The sequence below is a fragment of the Peromyscus californicus genome, unplaced genomic scaffold (genome assembly GCF_007827085.1).
Source record: "Peromyscus californicus insignis strain IS unplaced genomic scaffold, ASM782708v3 Scaffold_9__1_contigs__length_137607984, whole genome shotgun sequence".
Taxonomy (NCBI): domain Eukaryota; kingdom Metazoa; phylum Chordata; class Mammalia; order Rodentia; family Cricetidae; genus Peromyscus; species Peromyscus californicus.
Genome location: NW_026294617.1, coordinates 66,313,735 through 66,336,965, shown reverse-complemented (window position 1 = coordinate 66,336,965; position 23,231 = coordinate 66,313,735). Strand labels below are relative to the sequence as shown.

At 43.4% G+C, this 23,231-nt stretch overlaps 1 protein-coding gene across 6 annotated transcripts in view; it reads left to right on the top strand.

Annotated features, from left to right (window-relative positions):
- Positions 1–23,231, top strand: part of Dclk2 (doublecortin like kinase 2) — a 134,883-nt gene that overhangs the window by 63,662 nt on the left and 47,990 nt on the right. For all 6 annotated transcript variants that reach the window (XM_052732000.1, XM_052731999.1, XM_052731998.1 and 3 more), the window contains exons 3-4: positions 19,574–19,676; positions 22,409–22,510. In XM_052732000.1, the coding sequence (XP_052587960.1) occupies positions 19,574–19,676; positions 22,409–22,510 (205 nt within the window). The remainder of the gene's footprint in view (positions 1–19,573; positions 19,677–22,408; positions 22,511–23,231) is intronic.

Genomic DNA, 23,231 nt, shown 5'->3' with positions numbered 1-23,231 from the left:
GCCCATCTTGTGACATGTCCAGAATGGGCCTCCACAATGTCAGCCTTTTCACTTCTCACATGCACGTTCCCTCACTCTGCCTTAACAGCCACCGTTCATTTGTATTATTCCTTTCAGCGTTGCCCCTGTGCACTAGTAGATGCACAGCAGAGTCTTCTTCCGGTTATCTGTCCCTCCGTGTGCTTGGAGATCTGGCTTGACTGAAATAATAGTCTGGAAAGAAGAGGGAAAGTGCTGCCACCATTAGTGATGATTTCATGAGCGAGCTTGTCTCAAAAGACACTCTACATTGATCTCTGGCCTCCACACACATGTGCACGCATGCATCTGAGCACCTGCACACATGAACACACACACAGGCACATGCGCACACACAGAAGCCAATTACTTTGTATCGGGACAATAGAAAAGATGCTTTAAGTCATTTTATGAATTGTCTGGAATCTCATCTATCATGGACCCGAGGGATAAAGGTTGTTAACTGATTTGAAAGACTCTTAGAGAGGGGAGCTTAAGAAGGCCTCACTTACACAGGACCACCGAGAAGAGTGTTTTCCTAGGTTCAGCCGCCCATGCACTAAGAAGCCCTTAGTTTGGGGTCAAGGGTTCCAGCCGCTAATAAGCTGTCAGTAGACCTTGGGATTTGTCATATGGAAGAGGTAGGTATACAGTCATGGAGGCTTCCACACAATTTCAAAGGAAACAGTGCATGTCAAAGTCAGGACCCTTACAGGCAGCCTCCAAGAGTGATGTGTGAAGCTGTAAGAGTGAGCTACAGTAGAGACCTCAGGAAGTTGGAGAGGCCAGGGATATAGGCTATCTGTTGAGGAAAACCCCAGGCAACAAATGGAACCAGCTCGGGGGACAGGAAGGAGGTCATGTGAGTTGCAAATGGCAAGTTTGCATCATACCATCCATACCATCACATGCCACATTGCTGGACATGAAATTGCAGGATTTCATGTTGGCCCCAGTAGGTTTCAGTCTTGATTTGGTTCTAGCTGTCACACCTATGCCCCCACCCCATTACTCCTCATTGCAATGGCAATGTTTACTCTGTCACTATCTTGAAAGTCTGTAATTTGGTTTTGATTTTTATAGAAACTCATTGCAAAGTCCCCCAGGGGAGACTCTGGACTTTAACAGTGTTAGAACTGGAGACTCTTGTAGATGGGCTAGATGCATTTCTAGATGCATTTGTTGGCCTGGATAGAATGTCATAGGTTAAACATGAGCTGTCCTATAGGCTTATGTATTGGGGATGGAGTGGCTAGCTCATTAGCTTTGGGGAAGTCATTGGATCTTGAGGACTCTGAACCAGTGAATCTCTTGATGGGTTCATAAGATGACAGCAGTATTGGGAAGTGTCAGAGGTAAGGCCTAGTTAGAGGAATGTTTCCTTGCAGTGGTATCTTGCCTTGTCTCCTTCCTGTCTTCTTTTTTTTCTTTTTTTTTTTTTTTTTTTTTGGTTTTTCGAGACAGGGTTTCTCAGTGTAGCTTTGCGCCTCTCCTGGAACTCACTTGGTAGCCCAGGCTGGCCTCGAACTCACAGAGATCTGCCTGGCTCTGCCTCCCGAGTGCTGGGATTAAAGGCGTGCGCCACCACCGCCCGGCCTTCTTTTTTTTCTACCTGCTTTCTGCCTGCCATGAACTGAGGGGTCTGTTCTGCCATACATTCTCCTGCTGCTGTGATGTCCTTCCCAAGCACACCAGGCCAGGCAATCCTAGGCTGAGCCCAGTGAACCTGTGAGACAAATAATCTATCCTTTTTTAAAGTTTTTTTTTTTTTAGTACTTTGGTCAAAAGTAACTAATACAGACACTTTGCTTTTTCCCACTTTGGCCTGGTAAGACAAATTTTGCCGTATCCAGGGTGTTCTGTCATGTTTCTTACATGCTTCCACACTTTTCCTGTCACAGGAATGAGGAGGGGGGAAATCGATCAGGACTCCACAGTATGACAGACTTGGTTTCCACTCTGTCCTTCCTTCTCCAGAGGTGGCATAGGGTGAAAGACAGCAAACTCAACATTCAGACTGTGCACTTGGGGACCATAAGAATCCTTTTGAAGTACAATGCCCTGTCTTTGGCTCTTGTCTACTGTGGTCCAGTTTATCTGGTGCCTCGGTGTCTGTGAAGTGTAATAACAGAGAAAGCAAGAAAACCTGCTCTTTCGGAATGTCCCCAGTGATGCAGTTAAGGTGACTAGAGGACTGGGTGAACTGTGTGGCCAAGCAAAGGCAACTCGGTCTGGTGAGGGACAGAACATGTTTCAAAAGCACCCCTTTTGAAGTGCTGATCCTACCCAGAAGGATGTGTTTTTCTAGGAGGAAGTCTCTGCTTTTGGCAACAGAACTAAAATAGAAAAATTGAGTTTGACCCACTTCCTTAGCAGTGAGTGAGTGCCTTGCTTTGTCCTCCCGGGCAGTATGAAAATCCTTGGGCTGGGAAACTGACAGCTGCAATCAGACACTTGCACTGAGGAGAACGTCATGAATTTTAATAGGGGTGCTGCGGCTGGATGAGGTCGGGAGAGGAATGAGAACCAAGGCAACTCAGACAAAAGGAGCAGTTGGGAGGTGTCAAAGCAGGGACAGGAGGGATATTCAAATTATTTACCCTGTGATGATTTTCATGATTTAAGAGGGAAGCATTGCCAAACTGTTGTGGAGAGTGCATGGGTTTGCTATGATTATGAATCCCACTGTACTGAAGGCAACAAGGTGGGTATATCAAAGCAAGCCCCAAGAATCACAGCCACCACTGTGCTGATGAAAGTTCTTCCTCTTCACAGACTCCAGACAGACACTGACATGTGTGCATGCTCACAGAGCCATGGAGTCTATCTACCATGCTGCAAGAAATCTTTGTTATACATTTTGTTTCCCCGGAGTGGTCTCCCAAGTTTGAAGAACCCAGGACAGTGCTTGTCTTTGCATACCATAACTCTGTCTAATTCTTCTTAACGTTGGTGCCTGATTGGGCATACACATGCTGTTCATGTTTGTCGGAACACAGGGACTGCTTTGGGGGTTAGTTTTGTGCTTACATAGTTATGCTTTGTAGTAGTGGGAGACCTGAGTCTTCCCTTAAAGAGGGGAGAGAGACATGTTACAACCTGACTTCTGTGAGTAAACCATGAAATAGTGGAGATAGCACATTAAAAAAAATACATTACAAGTTTTGTATATCCCCTTCCTCTGCTGATGAGATGGTCTTTAACAGGAAGGTTTGATCTAAACAAAGGCCATTATCTATGAAAATACTGACCTTCCTGGTGCCATTCAGGAACTGAGAAGACAGAAAACTGTCTTGTACTGAGCAAAAGCAGTAGTTGTTTCCAAAGTAAAGGTAGAATGGATTTCTTATTGTCCAGGTTGGTTTTTTTTTCCATGGCTGGAGGGGAATGAAACTAGTATTTCTCTGGTGTCACGCTGGGACTCCAGCAAGTCTGGGGTAGTACATTTGGGAAATGGAGACAGGGGACTGGGCTGCCCATCACTCAACTATGAAGGGGTTTATCCTTAGTCCTTTGCTGGGGCTTATCACCAACTGTTGGAGATGGAGGTTAAAAATTTACAGACTATATCCCAGACCTCATATTTGTGAATTTCATCTTTAGTCTTGAAAATTAAGCATGTAATGAGTTTGTTTAGTTGCATTCTGTGTGTGTTTTAGTAATTGGTTGTGCTCAATATGGAGAACATGATTTCTGTAACCCATTTTGGCATCTTCATATTTTAGCGGGGTGGAAATGGTTGTCTCTCCTCATTGGAGAAGCCTTTTCCCTCCCTAGATACATCTGCCCTGTGTCTACTCTCTTAGTATTTCCTTCCTGTCCACAGAACTCCTCACACTGAGGTCTAAGCTTGGGGTTCCATTTAGGCCAGACTGTTTTCTTTAAGTTGCTTTAGATCAGTGGTTCTCAACCTGTGGGTCAAGACTCTTTAGGTGTGTGCTCCATATATCAGATATCTTACATATCAGATATTTACATTGATTCATAGCAGTAGCAAATTCACAGTAGGAAGTAAAAATGAAATAATTTTATGGTTGGGGTCACCACACCATGAGAAACTGTATTAAAAGGTCACAGAGCATTAGGAAAGTTGAGAACCACTACTTTAGATGAACCTTGGCAAAAAGTGGGTGCGGTTTTTTGCCAAATAACATTGACTTTTATCTGGAATTTTTTTTTCAAAGACAGGATTTCTCCATGTAGTTTTGGATCTCGCTCTGTAGTCCAGGCTGGCCTCGAACTCACAGAGATCCTCCTGGCTCTGCCTCCCAAGTGCTGGGATTAAAGGTGTGTGCCGCCACCACCTGGCTTTATCTGGAATCTTGACAGTGTTCAGTTACTTAAAACTATGCTGCCACACCTCTCCTTTCTGATCTCATCACACTGACTTTCTACTTCAGTAGTTGGCTCTTCACAACCAATTCCATTTTAGTAGTGAAAGCTGCTTTCTATGAGTGTGAACCAGGAGCCACGTGCCTGCAAAGGTGTAGTTCATTCACTCGTCTGGTTTGTGTATGTACCATGAGTCTATGCTAAGATGCTCTAAGGTTCAATACCAGAAAGACAGACTCTGTCTCCATTTGTTGCATACTAACCCTGTCCTGTATTCTTGTGAGACATGCTGACCTGTCCAAGCCTCAGTCCTTGATATACTATCTGTCCTGATATTCCTGCTCAGGGCCTGGATTGCCTTGTCACATGAGAATTCAAGGGCAACTTCATTGTGACAGAGAAATAACATAGCAAAGCATCTTCCTAGAGAGAGCCTGAGAGGCATTAGGGATGTGCTGGGGCATGGTGTTCTGAGTCATTCAGGTGCCAAGACGGATTGGAAAATATCCAAGAAGGAAGGAGGCTCTTCTTTTCAAGCTAAATAACAGTCTCCTTGTTGGGAAAGGAATAATCAATCCCAGCTGGAGAAAAGAGACTAAATTTCCTTTGCTTCCCATTCAAATCTAATCTTATGACATGAGTTTCTGACATGAGTAGCATTCTTGTCCAGACTTGTGGCCCCAGGGAGGGGATGGTTATTTAAGACAGCTGGCTCCTCAGGCAAGGCATATAACTTGATGATAAATGCTTACAGACAACTTCCCTTACTTGCTGGTCCCAGTACCAGTTTAATTGACAGCCCTGGAGACTTGCAAAAAATGAAGTAGATGTTTCTTTGAAAGAATATCATGTCTCTGGATGCAAGGAAAAGATAAGAAAGTCTGTATGCACGCAATCCATCAGTGTTTCCCAGCATGCAGAAGTCTTCAGGGAGGGATTCCTTTTATGCATTCTTCATGAAACAAGTTTGCTGTGCCTTCAGACTCTGTCTTGTGTTATGGTGCAGAACGAATCTCTTAGGATTTTGTATTTTCTTCCTTTGCTTTGTCTTTTGGAAAGACCTATTTTAAAGAATTATTTAAGTCTTCTCACAGACCCCTCCACCCCCCCAACAACTTAGATATAGTTCTTTTAAGAACAATGCCAGGTTTAATTATTTAAAATTCCCCCAGAGTTAATGATACTCCTTTCTATCAGGAAACCTTGCTCTTTGGAATAACAATTTTGTCTACATCTCTAGACCTAAATGTCAAGCATTTGCTACATGTTCCTTATTGACAGTTGGAAATGAAGTCTATGGGCAAAGAACGGATTGATTTTTTTTTTTCTGCTTGCATTCTTGCTTGCGTATTAGAACTTGGTCATTAAAATATATATAAACTAAAGGAAACATTCTGAGAAAACAGACATTTTTTGAAAGGACCAAGAGACTGCAGGGTTGGTCTTCTAAATTAAAACTAATCACATAGATTGTAGAATGGCAATCTTGTTAAAAAAAAAAAAAAACAAAAAAAACAAAAAAAAACCCAACAAACTTTAGGAATGGACCAAGGGAATTAAAAAAAACTAAGACCTGGTTAGGTTTCAAAATCATCACAGTGAAGTTGCTGGGTGATGCATTCAACATGGCATAGCTTATAGGGAATCTGTAAAAAGTGCTCAATGATACTTTTGGAAGTCTGTGGACACACAGTGTTTTTACTAGGAGGTCTACAAACGTAACTTAGAAGGAAGGATACATGCCAATATTTAATGCCATTTTCCTGGAGGAGATGAAGGAAGGGTGTGGACTAGGGAGTGGGGGTGGAGTATGAGGCTGGAGGAGGGCAACAGAAGACATTTTTACTTTGATGTATTTCCTTTTATTAAAGGAGGATCCAAAGCAGACGTGACAAAAATAATCTCACTTTGAGGAGTGGGACATTATTTCTTGTCATTTTAACCCTGAATCAATGTATACATTAAGCAAAAACTGTTTCCTAACTTCATTTTGAGGTTCTATGTAAATAAGGGTAACGTGCATAAGTAAATAGACACAGTGTTCAGTGGTGTTTGCATTTTGGAGTGAACTTTAATAGATAGGAGACATGACTGTCTCACTTCCAATTTTGCTCTGACAACTTGCGTATCTGCTGTGTGTGAGGGTAGCAAGCCTTCGCTGCATGCCAAGAGCAGGTGCCTTCTAAATGGGAAGACTTAGTTGTGGTATTTGCCCCAGGAGACTCTGAGTGTGGCATTTGCCCCAGCCAACACCAGCTTCACTTTTTAAAGTGTGGCCTTGAGTAATTTGAGTGAGTGGTGTGCTTTCCTTCTGAGAGCGGTGCTTTCATCCACTAAGACTGTACCAGGGATATTTTTCCTCACTGCTTTTCTTATAGGGTTTATACTAGTTCGAACGTGAAATTTCTGGCATTTTGTCCTGTGAAAATAAATATAGCTGCAGAAACCAAAGCCTTGTATTTTCTACAGCACAGTATTTTCCTGCTTGCTCTGGACTCGGCTCTAACCTGTCCTTCTGGTTGGAGCATAACTAAAAACTCAGAAGATGGCAGTATGAAATTTGGGTGCCAGAGCTTCCCAAAGCCACCAGCCCTCACTCATTTTTCTTTAAATTTTTTTAGTATATTTTTATGTAAGTGAGTGTATGTACATGTGTGGGTGTACATGTGCCATGGAGCGTCCATGCAGGTCAGGCAACACTTTCTGGTTGTCAGTTCTGCCTTAGAATCTGGGTCAGAGGAATCTGAGGTTCTTGGTCTCTGTGACAGACCCCTTTAATCGTGGGATCATCTGGCCAGTCCTCAGCTCACTCTCAAGATCCATTTACATTCCAGAGCTTGAAATGTCTCCCTAATGAGCTTGAAAAACACGAACTGCACCAAATCAGAAATGGGTAGAGGGGCTGCTCAAAAGGGAAGTTCGTTGCTAGAATCGTTAGGGTCAAAGCCAAGGCCCGGGTGGTCCTAACAAGCTGGTACAGCTACCTGTCCTCAGTGCACCAGCTAAGGAGACAAGTCAGTGAAGAGAGAGACGTATTCAAAGTGGCCACATTGGGAAGCATGACAAATAGTGGCCTAGTCACCTTCCAGACCACTGCTAGGGTCCTGACGTGAGATTTGGGTTTAAATACTGAGGGGTGGTATGCATAACCAAGCAGCTCTGGTCGACACAAGGTTCTCCCATCATGGATCCATGATGGTCTCAGCTCCAGACTCTCTGCAGGGTGGTTTGACACATGATAGGTGAAATCTCTCCCTGGAAGACACTGGGTTGCAACCTTTTCTCAGCATGAGACTCCTGAGGAAATCTTGGTTTCCTGTAGCTTTTCTTGTAGAATTAATACTGGTTTGAAAATGAAAACTTGGGGGCAGGGGGAGCAGGTTCTGTGAAAATAGATATAGCCTCAGAACCCCAAACCTCGTATTTTCTGTAGCACAGGGGTTCCCTCTGTTCCTGTTTAGTCCACAGTTTGATGTGTGAAGGGAAGGGTACAAGCGTTTCTTTTCGTTTTTCCTGTGCTTCTACAAAATTAATTTACTTACTCTTAAGAATTCTGGTAGCCAGGAGGTGGTGGTGCACACCTTTAATCTCAGCACTCAGGAGGCAGAGCCAGGTGGATCTCTGTGAGTTTGATGCCAGCCTGGGCTACAGAGCAAGATCCAGGATAGCCACCAAAACTACACAGAGAAACCCTGTCTCAAAAAATAAAAAAACAACAACAGCAACAACAACAAAGAATTCTGGTACATTCAGCTGAGACAGGACCAAGCCCCTCCCCACTGCAAGCAGAGCAAGGCATCCCACCATAGGTAATGGGCTCCAAAAAGCCAGCTCATGCACCAGGGATAGATCTTGATCCTATTGCCAGGGGCCCCTCAAACAGACTAAGCTACACACAACTGTCTCCCATATGCAGAGGGCCTAGTCCAGTCCTATGCAGGCTCCACAGCTACCTTACATTTTTGGAGGAAGGGATGAGGGGCATGGCGGGGGAGCCTTGGGTAGGGGAGCAGGAGTAGGGATGAGAGGGGGATCTGTGGTTGGTATGTAAAATGAATAAAAAAAAATTCTTAAGTAAAAAAAATGTGAAAAAAATTCTGTACGTGTATACAATGAAATATAACCATATTCCCCCCCCCCCAAATTTCCCGAGGTCCCTGTTGACATGTTTTCCTCCCAACTTGATGGTTTGTTTGTTTTGTTTTTATGACCCACCCAGTCCAGTTAGTGCAGCCCACAAGTGCATGGATGTAGGCCATCCACCTGAGCAGGAAGTCTGCCAGTGGCCACATTCCCAACAAGGAAGAGAGTCTTCCCTGCGGGGACAATTAAGTTGGGATGGTTTTTGTTATGGTTATTTTTGTGACAGTGAGTTCAGAGAATAACTTAAGAAAGGAGGGCAACAATCTTATTAAAAGAGAGGGAAAAGTGGAAGTGGACATGATCCCTTTCAAAGATTTTTTTGTAGAATTAAAGATAGTAACAGTATCTGTGCTGGCAGTGTTGAGGATTTTATTTTCCAGAATTAGTATAGGATTAATTGATCAGATTTCCCCATATCATCTTAATGAGTCTAAGGATCTCACTTCTCTGTGATCCTTAGAATGTGATCACTGGTGACACCAGGCTGACGTCAAAGTGTGGACTGATCTGATTTCTTTCTTTTTTTCTTTTCTTTCTTTATTATGCATGTAGTATTCTGCCTACAGGCCAGAAGAGGGCACAGGATCTCATTACAGGTGGTTGTGAGCCACCATGTGGGTGCTGGGAGTTGAACTCAGGACCTCTGGATGAGCAGCCAGTGCTCTTAACCTCTGAGCCATCTCTCCAACCCCCTGATCTGATTTCTGTGTGCAGAGAATCAATTCCTGAAAAGTCCTGCAGGTTCTGTCTTTATTTAAAATATGTAAAGGTCATATTCATTAACACATATTTATACAGTTAGTATTTCCAGTCTAGTGAAAAATGGAGTCCTCTTTTAAAACCATATGATTGAACTTGTGTTTATAATTTGTTTCAAGAGAGTTAGTCAATTTGTTTGAAGATATCGATTTCAGAACTTATTCACTATTCCCTAAAGTATAAGAAGTTGGCCTGAACTTGTAATGACCTTACAACATTACTTAGAAGTTGATCCTTTAAAAAAATTCCTAGATATAAGATTACGTACTTGTCATTCACTTATTTCATAAAGGACAGAAAAACGGCCCAGTCGTTTGGATCTCAGACAAGTATAAAAGCTGCTGACTTATTTCATAAGCTCTTTTATGTTTTCTTGGAGGTTGTAAATCACAATTAATACTTTCTTTAGGGAAACAGTATGTGGTCCAGGGAAAAGTGTGTTCCTCCTGGCTGGCTCTGTGACTTGGAGCATTTTGCTTAACTTCTTTGAGCTTTGTGAAGCTCTTTTTAGATAAAACAGGAATGTCAGTCCTTGTTAAGATTGTCCTGGTGGCTAAGGGAAAGTGAGAATGAGGTTCTTTGTATAAATGTGTCTTTCTTTTCCATGGATGTTCCCTTACCTCATCTGTTGCAAATAAACCATTTTTGGTTCGACAATTGTCACCTTGTGCTGTGGTCCCCAGTTGCCCTTTCTGTAACACATTTTTTTTTTTTGTTTGTTTGTTTATTATTTGGAAATAACTGAGTCCTAGAAAGTCAAGATGCTGTTACATCTCCTTGGAAACGTTTGGTTCCAGTGTCTTTAGAATCATATTAGAGGCAGGATGGCTGACTCACTGGACTGATGTCTGGCTTCTTGTCTGATTTCTTCTGGATTTTGCTGTGGCTTCCTTCCTTAGGAGAAAGCCCTAGAGTACATCAGACATCTTTTCCTGTAGGCTTTAAGCCTACGGAGATGAGCTCTAGAGGTAGCACTCAGATTATCCTGGAAGTTGCTTCTTTTTGAAGATCATTGTCTCTCCTCCTAGGAAGTATCATTTGATTTGCTAAGTGACTTTGAAATGTGTTGGTGGGAAGAAATATTTTCTGGAAAAAAAAAATTTGGTCAAGGGACCCCGTGATTAGTCGTGATTGGTGGGAGCAGTAAGAAAATGAAGCTCAAATCCATTTTTTTTTTTAAACAGGCGAGGACTAAATGTAGGTAGGGATGTATCGAAATGTCTGCAGGTGCCATTGAGAAGCCCTTTGCTGTAAGTGCTGTCGTCTTTGAGCTTTGGTTCTGTTCCTATGGCAACCTTAGGATCTGTGTGCCTGGCTGAATGGATTTACAGGAAACTGAAAAACATTGCTATTCTAAGTGGCTTGCTGTGGAAAGTGCAGCCAGCATTTACTGAGAACAAAGCAGGCAATGTATGCTAATTGTATTCTATGCTGAGTATAAAGAATGGGGGAGAATCCCAGCCTCTGCTTACTGACTTGTGTGTGTGTGTGTGTGTGTGTGTGTGTGTGTGTGTGTGTGTGTGTGTGTGTGTGTGTGTGTGTATTGAATTTTGGAGGACCAAATGATTAGTCTTTATTTACTTCAAATTTCATATTTGGTTCCCTTGTCTCTCCCCCACTCCTTCTTCTCCCTAGTGTTGAGGATGAAATTTGTGTCTCAGACACACTGGGGAAGCCCTCTGTCCTTGAACCCCAGACTTCCCTATTCATTTTAAGCAGAACTATCCCAGTAGAATTGATTTACAGAAAACGTGTGTGTGTGTGTGTGTGTGTGTGTGTGTGTGTGAAGATAAAGTTAGTTTCAGTGAATCAATCTGCTGGCTTTGTGGCTCTCAAATCCTGAGGTGGGCAGTCTAGTGAAAGCGGCCTCCTTTGCTCGCAGTGGAGACAAAGAATGTCTCAGGTCGCTCTCAGGCTTACCCCCTGTGTCAGAACTCTCTCTCTGAGTTTTCTTGACATAGAAAAGCTGGTTTTCTGACTGTTTACAGAACAGGAAAGTCAGGTAGTAAAGTATTGTTTAGGGGATCAGAATGAAATCACTTCTCCCCTGTTTTATGTCCTTGCAACATTTTTAAAGAAGGCTGTGAATGAATGTCAACATAGTTACAGGAAAAGGCCGTGCACTGATCTTAGTTTCACATAGAAATTGTTACTGGTCTTCCTTTGGAGATTTTTCAAATCATTTCTAGAAGTAAGGTAAAATAGTCATCTTTAAAAATGTAAGGTGCTCTTGAATAGAAATGACCTTATAGCAGGGCTCTGATATTGAAAGCATTTGATTTCCGTAGCGATCTCCTCCATCCCCCCCCCCCCCCACACACACACACACACAGGTAAAGTGGAAGAAGACCCGTAGAAATTCGGATGTATGTCCGCCATCTTGTTATTTCTTCTATGAAATGTCTTTGTTGTACTAGCAAGGCATTCGAAGGTGCTAAGATTTCCACCCTATTTAAGCTAGTCTTTCACTGAGACCCAAAGAGGTTTCTTTTGTATTCTTCCCAGGTATTGGAATATTTCTGTGAATATGCTTCTGAGGCATCTCAGGAGGCCCTCATTTACTGAAATTCCAAGCTTCTGAGTGAATCAAGTATCTGGCAGAATTGTACATGATATCTCCTTTATCCCAAGGTTGGAGCAATGGACTCTCAAAGCATCCTGGGATGGTGATGAAAGGTTTAACTCTTCAAAGAGCTTCTATGATGCAAGATTAGCATCTAGGAAGTATTTTAAGATGTCTAGGACCAAAATTTGATCCATCAGTTTTTGCTGAGCCCCTTTCATATAGAGTTACTGGTGTCTTGGTCTAGAAAACAAACGTCATAAACTAATGCTAACCTGCATACTAATGGGTCGAGGGGAATTATAGAAGGATTATGAGACAGCTACAGGAAGAGAGTGGAAACCCATGCCATTCCAATCCTGATTCATTCCCTGGAAATGTGTTGAGCAAAGTCTCCCTGGAGGTGCTGTGTGAGGTGATGGCATTGTGATGAGCAAGACAATAATCCTGCTTATGTGGCCCTCAGTCTCCTGGGAGGTCCAGAAAGGAGCCAGGGAGTTACCTAGGTGACAGCACCTGTGTATGGTGATTACAGAGCCAGGAGGGGGGCAGTGGACTTGGAGGCCCCTGAAGACATGCAGAAGACTCCTGAAGCTGAGACTTGAACAGAAAACATGTGACATTTAAACTTTAATATTGCTTTCTTCCCTGTCAGAAAGTCCACTGTTTTGGTAGAAGTCTCCTAAAGTGTACATAAGCTCTTTTTAGAAGATAAATGATTCGACTTCGGAATTTTAGAGCAAGAAAGGAGCTTAGAGAGATCTAGCCTGCTTACCCATCTGCCCCTCTCAACTCTGAGAAGGCCAAAAACAGGAGAGTCCCAGAATGCCAGTGGGTCGTGGGTTGGCCATCTTTGCATTACTGTAACAGAATACCTAAAATAATCAGTTGATGAGGAGAAAAGATTTTATTGGCTCATAGTCTTAGAGATTTCAGCCACGAGGGTTGGGCCTGTGGTGAGGAAGCACATCACAGCAGAAGCTCTTTACAGCAAAACTGCCCATTTCATGGTTGGAGAACGAAAAAGGGAAGGGGTGGATCCCACCGTCCCCTTTGAGGGCATTTCCCTTCCACCTGAAGACTTCTCATTAGACGGCCCCACCTCTTAAAAGTTCCATAGCACCCCAATAATCCTCTATCATTCTATAAGCCTTAACACCTGATGCTTTGGGGAGGCATTCAGGATCCGAATTATAGCAGTTGGGCAATTGAGACACAATATAACCTCTTTGGGTTCAGAATGTAAGTGCCTCATGAAACCTCTGTGTCTTTTTTGATAAAAAGTTGATCACATTTGGAATTCCCAAATAGTACTTTCGTCAGACCTCAAGCCCTCCATACGTTTGCCTTCTCTTGAATACAGATGAAGCAGGGAGAGAAAAAGGAGGGCTGTGGTAAACTTTGAAGAGCTAGCATTGAAGTTACGGCTGGTCCTTGTGCACCTTGATCTAATTAGTCTGTCTGCTGCAGGATGGAAGAATGCCTGTTGTGAGTGTGTAAATGCTCCCGTTGGTGTGCTTAGGTAGGCTCCGAGCCGTAGTTCTTGGTGCCCTGTGTCTCCACTAGATCCTCCTGACGACTTCCGTTTTGACCCTTAGTAGTAATATCACACACGTCCCCTTCCCGTGCGTATCTGTAGCTTTCTCCCACAAGCCACATTTACTGCTCCAAAAGAGCTTCCTGGAAGAATTAATTCCTTACATGAAAGAATTTAGAAGCAAACTAAGATCTCCTAGATGGATATATTTTTCCTCCCATTCTTGTTACATCAATTTTTATTCACAATATTGATTTTTTTTTTCTGAGAGATTTGTGACTGATTTCATACGTCAAGGTGTAAATCTCAGGTTTTTTTTTTTTAAATGAAAATTAAAAGGGAAAAAACCCCTCAGAATTCAAGTGTATCAAATAATTTGTAAAACGTGAAAGTAGTACTTGAGTGACCAAATATGGGAGTATGAAGGGTATGTAAAGGTACATTATGACATGCTGTTTTTCTCTGTGTGTGTATATGTGTGTGCGTGCTGCTGTGTGCACTCGTGTGTGTGCATGCAGAGGTCAGAACATGTTGGGTGTCTTTCTCTTTCATTTTCTGTCTTAATTTTTGAGGCAGGTTCTTTTACTGAACTCAGAACTCAGTCTTTCTGGCTAGGCTGGCTGGCTAGCCAGTGAGCGGTATCTACTTGTCTCTTGGAATGCTAGAGTCTACAGGTTATGTTTGGCCATGCCCAGCTTTTACATGGATACTTGGGATTTGAACTTGGGTCCTCTTTCTTGTAAAACAGGCTCTCTTAGCCACCGAGCCGTCTCCCCAGTTCCAGATTTTCTGTTTCACTAAAGTTAATTCTTCTTTGTGCCCCTTCATTCCCGTCTTTAAGATGAAGAAATTGAGCCGCACAGAGGTTAAATATCTTGCCCCAGATTGTTCGTGTCTGTGTCCGTGTGTGTCCGTGTGTGTGCGCGCGCGTGCATATGCATGTGTGTAGATATGTGTATGGGTGGGTGCATGTGGTGGCAGTGGGCTCAGTGCTCAGGTGCCTTGTTCCTGGGACAGTCAGTGCTGATCTCATTCTTCATGGGCTTGTACCTGTGCTGAGAAAGCACTGAAGGAAGCAGAACCCCCCGGCCTTCCATGAATGCTGGTTTTTACCCGTCTTCAACTAGACCATCATCACCTCTGTTTCCTTTCTACGCATCCAGGTTTACAGCTTGGACAGATTAGTGATAATCCCCGGCTTAGCCGCCCGAGTCTGCTTTGTGAAAAGCGTACACAGAGGCCTGTACTCCAAAGCGACCCTGGTAGGAGAGCAGTTCTTACACCTTCCTCCTTGATGGCAGTGCTGTCCGCTGACTGCACGTTTGTTCTTCTTCCTTTCGGGTTTTATAGGAACTGTCGCTCCTTCCCAGGCTTCCCTGGCCTGGCCTGTGGCATGGCTCCGGCATTCCTGCACCTCAGGAGGAAGCCTGTCTCCCACCCCTGTAGAGCAGACCTGTCCAGCTCCCACCTCTCGGTATCTGAAGTCCCTTATGAAGTCCAGCAGGAAAGCAGCCCAGAAGAGGATTCGTTCTGGTGTCTACTTTGTTGTATCATCTGTTCTTAGCATTCTTTCTTCCATTTCTAGGGAGAGCTAAGCTCTTGAAATGCTAATTCTACCACAAAAGGTGGAAAAAGAGGTTTGATTTTTCTAAAATGCCCTGCGGGCTGAAAAGCATCTTTCTAGTTTCACAATTGAGAGTTTCTCCTGTGCCTGCTTCGTCGTGTTTCCCAGTATGACTTAGTGTTGTTGCCTTGCAGACATTCTGTCTGTCTGCCTGTCTCTCTCTCTCTCTCTGGCCTTCTCCTCTCACACCTGCCACATCTCCTCACCTGTTTCCTCCCTCACGGAGAGAACCAAAGGCTTTCGGAACCCTCTGCCCCCAGATGTAGACAAACTAAGAAGAATAAAGGAAAACTATGGACCAGGCTGTTAGATGTCGACCAGCTGCCTGGTCCCCTCTTGTCCTTCTGTGAAAGGCTGACATGGTCTCATCCAAAGCCCCTCACTTTCTCTGCCCACTGATTCCATTCTCTCTCATAAAACAAAACAGCCCTGTGCTTTGCTTTTCTTTCCCATAGTCTGATTTTCCTGGCTCTTTTCCTGGGTCTTTATAACAGTGTCTTTATAACAGTATTTTGCTATTGTTTTTCTCATCTTGGAAAAACAAACAATCTCTTGACCCTTGATCTAGACTCATTTCTCCACATTTACTTTGACCCACCTTTAAGTCAGAAGTCTTGGGAAATGTTGTCTTACTGCCTGTCCTTCCCACCCTACTTTAAACCCTCAGCAGTCAGACCTTTAACCCAGACACCAACGTTCCCTTTGTTAAGGTCCCCATGATGTTCATGTTGCTAACCCGATCTGTCACTTTTCTTTCTTTCTTTAATTATGATTTATGTATATAGGTGTCTTGTCAGAATGTATGTCTGTGCAGCTCATGTGTACCTGGTGCCCTCAGAGGCCCTGGGAGTTAGCCAGGTGGTTGCTGGGAATTGAACCCAGGGTCTCTGGAAGAACAGCCAGTGCGTTTAACCACTGAGTCATCTCTTCAACTCCCGAGTTGTTAGTTTTCAATCTTCATCTTATTTGGTCTGTCAGTAACTGACACCAAGGCCCCTTGAAACACTTTTTTTTTTTTTGGTTTTTCGAGACAGGGTTTCTCTGTGTAGCTTTGCGCCTTTCCTGGAACTCGCTTTGGAGACCAGGCTGGCCTTGAACTCACAGAGATCCGCCTGGCTCTGCCTCCCGAGTGCTGGGATTAAAGGCGTGCGCCACCACCGCCCGGCTATTGAAACACTTTTTTGACTTGATTTTCAACACATTGTAGAAATCTTGATTTCTTCCCTGGTTTTGGGTCTTCTCCCTGATCTTGGCTTGTTGCTGAGCTTTGGAGGTCAGCTTTGACCTCTTCCTTATGTGCGTGTACTACTGGACTTGGGCAAGAGTTTGGAGGTTAGTACCGTCCATACTGATGAATCCAGCGTTCACCCTCGCACCTTGGCCTCTCTCCTGAAGTTGAGGTTTGTAGATATCTACTCTCTGCTCAGCATGTCTGCTTGACTGTTTAATAGGCATTCACAGTTAACGTTCCAGATCTGAATTTTTGGATCATCCTGTCTGCCACCAAACTCATTTTGCACTTTCACTGTCAGTCAGAACTAATGGAAGTGATATCATTTCTGTCCCACAAGTCAGAAGCCTTGACTTTTCATCTCCCCTTTCCTGTGTCCAGTGTGGCCCTTCTTTCTACCTCACTCCTGACCCCTTTGAATAGACTGTCTTCATCTCTGGCTCTGACAATAGTCTCCAGCTCGCCATGCTTTGCAATCTTTTTGTTTGTTTTCTAATTGATACATGATTACATTTTACATCAAGCTCATCCAGAGAAGCCGTTCTTGTCTGGTACTCATCCCCAGTAGGAATAGCCTCACACCATGCTTCAATTAATTAGAAAACCTGTTAAACATCCAACAGTGAGTGCCTAGTCTCTACTGAACCCCTGGATAATTGATAGGACACCTCTTTGGTCACTTGCCGACCATGGCACTAAAGGTCGGTCAGAAAAGCCTAGGAGGGGCTGGAGAGATGGCTAGGTGGTTAAGCATGGTTATTGCTCTTATCCCCAGCACCCACATGGCAGCTCACAACTGTCTGTAACTCCAGTTCCAGGGGATCCGACACCCTCTTCTGGCCTCTGTGGATACCAGGCACGCATGTGATACACAGACATCTATGCAGGCAAAACACCCATACATATAAAATAAAAATAAAACAACATTTTTAAAAATATCTGGGCTCTATAGAACCAGAGACCTAAGGCAGAATGTGAGTGCCAGGTAATGGGGGAGGAGGCCATTGGGAGTGACTGCTAATGGGCTCAGGATTTCTCTTCTGGTTGTGGTGACGGCTGTACAATTCTGCATGTATTCCGTGGTGCTGACTTGTGTGCTTGAACGGGTGATTGTATAGTGTGTGTGCTGGTTATATTTTACCACTGTGACACAAGCTGGAGTTGTCTGAGAAAAGGGAACTTCGGGTGAGAAAATGCCTTGGTAAGACTGGCCTGTGGGCAAACCTGTGGAACATCTTCTTGATTAATGAGTGGTATGGCCTAACCCACCATGGACATTGATGCCCCTGGGCTGGTGATCCTGGATTGTATAAGCCAGCAGGCTGAGCTGGCCAGTGAGCAGCACTCCTCCGTGGTTCTGCTTCCGTTCCTGCCCTGACTTCCCTTCACGGTGGATACAGACTATGTCTATAAGATGAAACAAGCCCTCCTCTCTCCGAGTTGGTTTTGGAGAGTGGTTTTTGACAGCAATAGAAACCTAATTAAGACAGTATGTGACTCATATTTTAACAGAAAACCAAAACAAACCACAATTACTATGCTGGTGGGAACACAGTGTCATGGCTGAGAAGTGAACAGAGGGTGTGTCCGAGACAAGGTCGAAAGGTCAGCTGAAATGACACTAGTTTGTAATGAAGGTGGGAAGTGGTGTGGTTGCCCTGGCTTGGTGGTAACAGTGACTGAAGCTAGGGGGTGTGGGGAGATGGGAGGTCAGATAACCAATGTCAGGACAGAGGAAGAGCCCAGGCAGGAGAGAAGGTGCATGTGAACCACATGGAGTTGAAATGCGTGAGAACCGTGTGAGAGCAGTGAGAAGGACCTGCCGTGGGGAGCAGAGCCAAGCTGAGAACATGACTCCCAGGAGGATTGTGTGGATAAAGAGACTACACGCCATTACCTCCTGAGGTGGCCAGCGGAGGCAGGGTTACCAGGAGAAGCACTGGTCTGAGCAGGTTTAGGTTAAATACAGAAGCTGGGTCTTACTTCACAGTTAGAAGAAATGTATTCAAGTATCCAAGCCTACACTGTCTCTGCACCACCAGCCTTCTGGTGTTGCAAAGAAGTGTAACATTTGTTTGACTTAACTACTGTTACCCAAGTCATCCGTTATATCTAGTTCACTGTATTTTCTGTGCAGACTTACATTTATTCCAATATACAGCTGAATGGTGACTGTGGAGATACAAGGCATTACTGAGATTGCAGAGAATTTCCAAAAAGTAATTTTAAAAACCCACTTTATTATTTTGGAAATGAAGCAATTTCCATAAGAGAAATTTTTATGCAGCTCCTTCTACAATGTAATGAAAGTGAGGCTTGCCTATATCAAAATGCTGGAAATGGCCCTGATGGTGACCAGCAGGCTGGACATGGATGTTTTGCTCTTGTGGACCAGGCTTTCTGGGATCTGAAACTGATTAGTATAAAGGGGAGAGCGTTTAGAAAACTGAAGATGTGTCACTGGTGGTGGCGGCGCACGCCTTTAATCCCAGCACTCGGGAGGCAGAGGCAGGGGGATCTCTGTGAGTTCGAGACCTGCTTTTTCGACTGAGTGAGTTCCAGGACAGCCAGGGCTACACAGAGAAATCCTGTCTCAAAAACAACAACAACAACAAACAAACATACAAACAACAACCAACCAAACAGCAACAACAACGACAAAAAGGAGGAGGGCTGGAGAGATGGCTCAGAGGTTAAGAGCACTGACTGCTCTTCCGGAGGATCCTGGTTCAATTCCCAGCACCCACATGGCAGTTCACAACTGTCTTTAATTCCAGTTCCAGGGCATCTGACACCCTCTTACAGACATACATGTAGGCAAAACCCCAAAGTACATTAAATAAATCTTAAAAAAAAAATTTAAAAGCCTTAGTCTCCTTAGCGTCCTGGCCAGTCTTCCCTAACCTTGATGATGGCGATGAGCTGGATGGGCGTCAACGTGGAGCACATGGTATAGCAAGCCCTGCTCTAACCAGTGTCTACATATTGATCCTAAAAAACCCAGAGTGCAATACTGGAGTACAGAGACATCAGGGCCAAGGTGGGAGACGGAGAGAACACTAAATGGAGAACCTCGGCTTTTGTCAAAGGTTTGCCGCCATCTGCCAAGGAGTCTTGGGAGAAAGTGTACACCATACATGGACACCTTCATTTAATACATGCACTGGTGTCAGCAGAAGCCCTTCGTTCTGTTGTGCTGAGGTCAGGGGACATGGAAAAAGTGTGAACATTTCTGGAAAATGCACACCCTATATAGTGAACAGGTTCCACCACAGTGATGTGGGTAAAGCTTGAAAGTGCATTTAATTTTGCTGACTTTTCTGGCACTCTAATGTTTCTAATTTCTTGGATTTTTTTTTTTTTCAGGTTACTTGTCTGCAAGACTTTTTTGGTGATGATGATGTTTTTATTGCATGTGGACCTGAAAAATATCGTTATGCCCAAGATGACTTTGTCCTGGATCATAGCGGTGAGGCAATTCACTGACCATCTTTGTAGCTCCTGAAAAGAAGGCTCAGAATTCAGTGGCAAACATGTTGAGAACATAGGATACTGGAGAAAGATGACCAAGCATGGGTGGTACTCATCTGTCGTTCCAGCTACTCAGGAGGCGGAGGCAGAAGGATCACATGACTCTAGGAGAACTCTAGGCCAGCCTTGGCAATGTAGGGAGACTTTCTCTCTGAAAACATATATGGAAGGATAATTAATAAACTGTTCATGGTAGTTACCTGAGATTTCTCTTTACATCAGCTTTGTGTGCAACTTTGAAAAACATACATCGTTTATATATTTGTAAAAAGGACTATCTCATGGTTGGGATGAAAAATGCCTATTTATTGATTTTTATCTATTAATGTAGTTTTAACTATTATTTCAATGATTTCAAATGATACTGGTGTAGTAAATGGTTATTAGGCGGCTAAGGTAGCTCAAGATAATTTAGCCCCGCTCTGCATCCTTCTGACTGTCCACAACAAATGAAGTTCTAATCCATTAAGTAGGCGGGACTAACAGTAGCAATAGTGACGTGTGCACAGGCAGACCAACTCTTGCTCTATGTGTAGTAAACTTATCAGAGCTACTTGGATCTTTGGTTTTTGTTGTTGTTGATAATGGCCCTTGATAGCCTCTTATAGGTAAGGGAAAAAAAAGAGCACTATTGATTTTCTCTCTCTCAATTTCTGGTTATTTAACCTTCTTTAAAGATGGGAGTGTAATGGATGTTTTGTAGGATTTTGTGAAGGTTAAGTGAGTTAACACACACCTACAGCTATGTGTCTTGCTATTTTTGTTATTGTCAGTATTGTAGCGCCATCATTACATGGTGAAGGGTTACAGTGAATGCAAATTTCAGATTGACTTCTACCGCAAATACATTTATGGGGGCACAAAGGGGTTCTTTGTTGTGTTTTAAACATCCATTGTTCAATTGTGTTGTCAACTTAAGAGCTCCAGCTTAGGCTTCTGAGGGTATCATATATTAAAGATGCATTAAAACAATGACAGAAATCAAAGGAAACATAAGTTTGAAAACCCACCCCCCCAAAAAAAAAAGAAGAAGAAGAAAAAGGAAGGAAGGAAAGAAAGCCTGGTGTGGTAGTGGATGATTTTAATTCTAGCACTTGAGAGGTAGACATAAGTGAGTTGAGGCCAGCATGGTTGACGCAGCAGGTTCCAGGCAGCTAAGGTACATAGTGAGGCTTTGTCTTTAAAACAAAACATTCAGAATGCATAGAATTTTGCAAATCTAATCTTGGTCAAGTCACAGATCTCTCCTGATTCTTAAACCTGGGTATAGTTCTGAAGTTCTGGGATATCGGGGTCTGTTTGGGGGCATCCTGCTCATTAGAGGGGCAGTGTCTCCACAGCCTTTTAACAGTCTACACAACACACTTTTGAGACACAATGGGACACAATCTAAAATGCTAATGCTTAGCAGAAACTGGAAATGCCCCGTTTATATTAGTTTGATTAGAGCCTTTCAGATGTTAACTGGGCTCCCCTGGTGAGTATTCCCTGATTTGTGTACTTCACTTGCTAATTTGCCACCCTTGGGAGCTAGATTAAAACTAACTCACATTTTAATCTTTTTTGCATAAATTGAAGTGTTCTGAAGTAAATGGAAGACAATATGTTTTCTAATTTATCCCTTATAACAAGCCTATGAAGCACATTTTATTCTTACACTAATATGTTAGGGAGAAATAGGGAGGCTTGGAACATAAGCAGGGTCTTCCTTCTAGCTAGCAAATGTCGAGCCATGACTCATCCCAAGCCCGCCTGACTGCAAAACCCATGATCTTAATTACTCAAATCTGAAGTGATGATTGCAGCTGTAATTCGTTCTGGTTCTCCAAATGCTGTCTCATTTGGTGGCTTATGGAAAGGTCAGTGTTATTGTTTCAAGCTATTTTTCTCATTTTTGCTCTTCCATGCTTTGGAGAGATGGGTAGCTAGACAGTACAGAGACCCCAAGTTAGAGTTTCATGTCCTTTTGAAGTAAGATGATCAAGGACTTGGAGAGGACAGTAAAATTGCTGTCTGTGCTGCCTCTGAAAAAGCTGCACACAGATAAACGTGTGGTTTGTCTGTGAATGATACTGTACATCCACTTAGGACAGTAGAATTCCTGTGCTCACTAAGAACTCAGTCCAAACAATGACGTGTTACAGATGTGTAGTCTAACTGGAGATGTAAACATGACATGTACTTTTTGGAACCGTTGCTGCATACATTGAATTTATGGAGCTCAGGGACTGGCAGCTCACCAAGTCCAGCATTCAATTTATAGCCCTGGAAAAATAAAGGGTGGGATGGGAAAGAGATTGTCGGGTAATACCAATAGGGCTGGAGAGTTGCCTTGGTAAGGTGTAAGTGTGAGGACCCGAGTTCAAATCTCCAGCACCCCTACAAAGAGCCATGTGTGGTGGCCCATGGGTCTGTAACTCCAGTGCTGGGTGGCCCAAACTGGAGCTCACTGGCCCACCAGCCTAGCAGAATCCCTGAGTTCAGTGACAGAGTTTATCTCAGTCTGGTGGAGAGTGACTGAGGAGGACGGCTTGACTTCCTGCATTCATGTGACTGTACATGCGCACGCGTAACACTAGTCACAGGCGGCCAGTTGTAGTTACACATGTGCATGCCTTTGGCCAGTGCTGGAATCTGCTTTAACTACAGATGCACTTGTGTTCTTTGCAGAATGCCGGGTACTGAAGTCATCTTATTCTCGAGCCTCGGCTGCTAAGTATTCTGGATCCAAAAGCCCAGGGCCCTCCCGCCGCAGCAAGTCCCCAGCCTCAGGTAGGAAGAGAAAAGCGGTGGATGGTCTTAGAAGGGGCTGTTCTCTTTAGTTTTCTCACATTTTTATGAACCTAACAGCCTTTACCAGCTTGTGCTCTAGAGCAATGAGAGACAATGAGATTTTTAAAACAAAAGCCTTAGATCTGTCTTCCAAGGAACTCTTGCACTTGGTCCTGCCACGTTTTCCTGCAGATAGCCTCACTGTCTAGGCCTCCACTGGTGTGCACATAAACATATTTCACATTTGGGGCACTGTTTACTAAGGTATTTGAATTCTGTGCTTCATAATTGTGGATTTTTACCTTCTTAGAACTACTTCTTCCTGGTACAACACACACCAAATTCCCCACAGAACTATATTGACGTGAGAATGTCCACATTCTTTTTCTTCATCGAACAGCTATTAATAGTAGTAATGATTATTCTCAGAAAGGATTACTTAGTTAAATTCTATAAATTTCATATCCAGATCCTACAGATTTGTCAAAATTTACACTGCTTTGACATTTTTTAACATTAAAACACTCACATTGTATCTCAGTAAGTTGGTTTTATGAGTTGATAGTAATCACAAATAATTTTGCTCATTTAATTTATTGTTAAGGAAATGATTTTAGAGAAAAAGCATCTGTTTTTACAGGCAGTATTCTGATTACTGCCCAGCCTGCTGCCCCTCGGAGTGAACTAAACTTTTTGTTTTCTTTGAAACAAAACGATGATG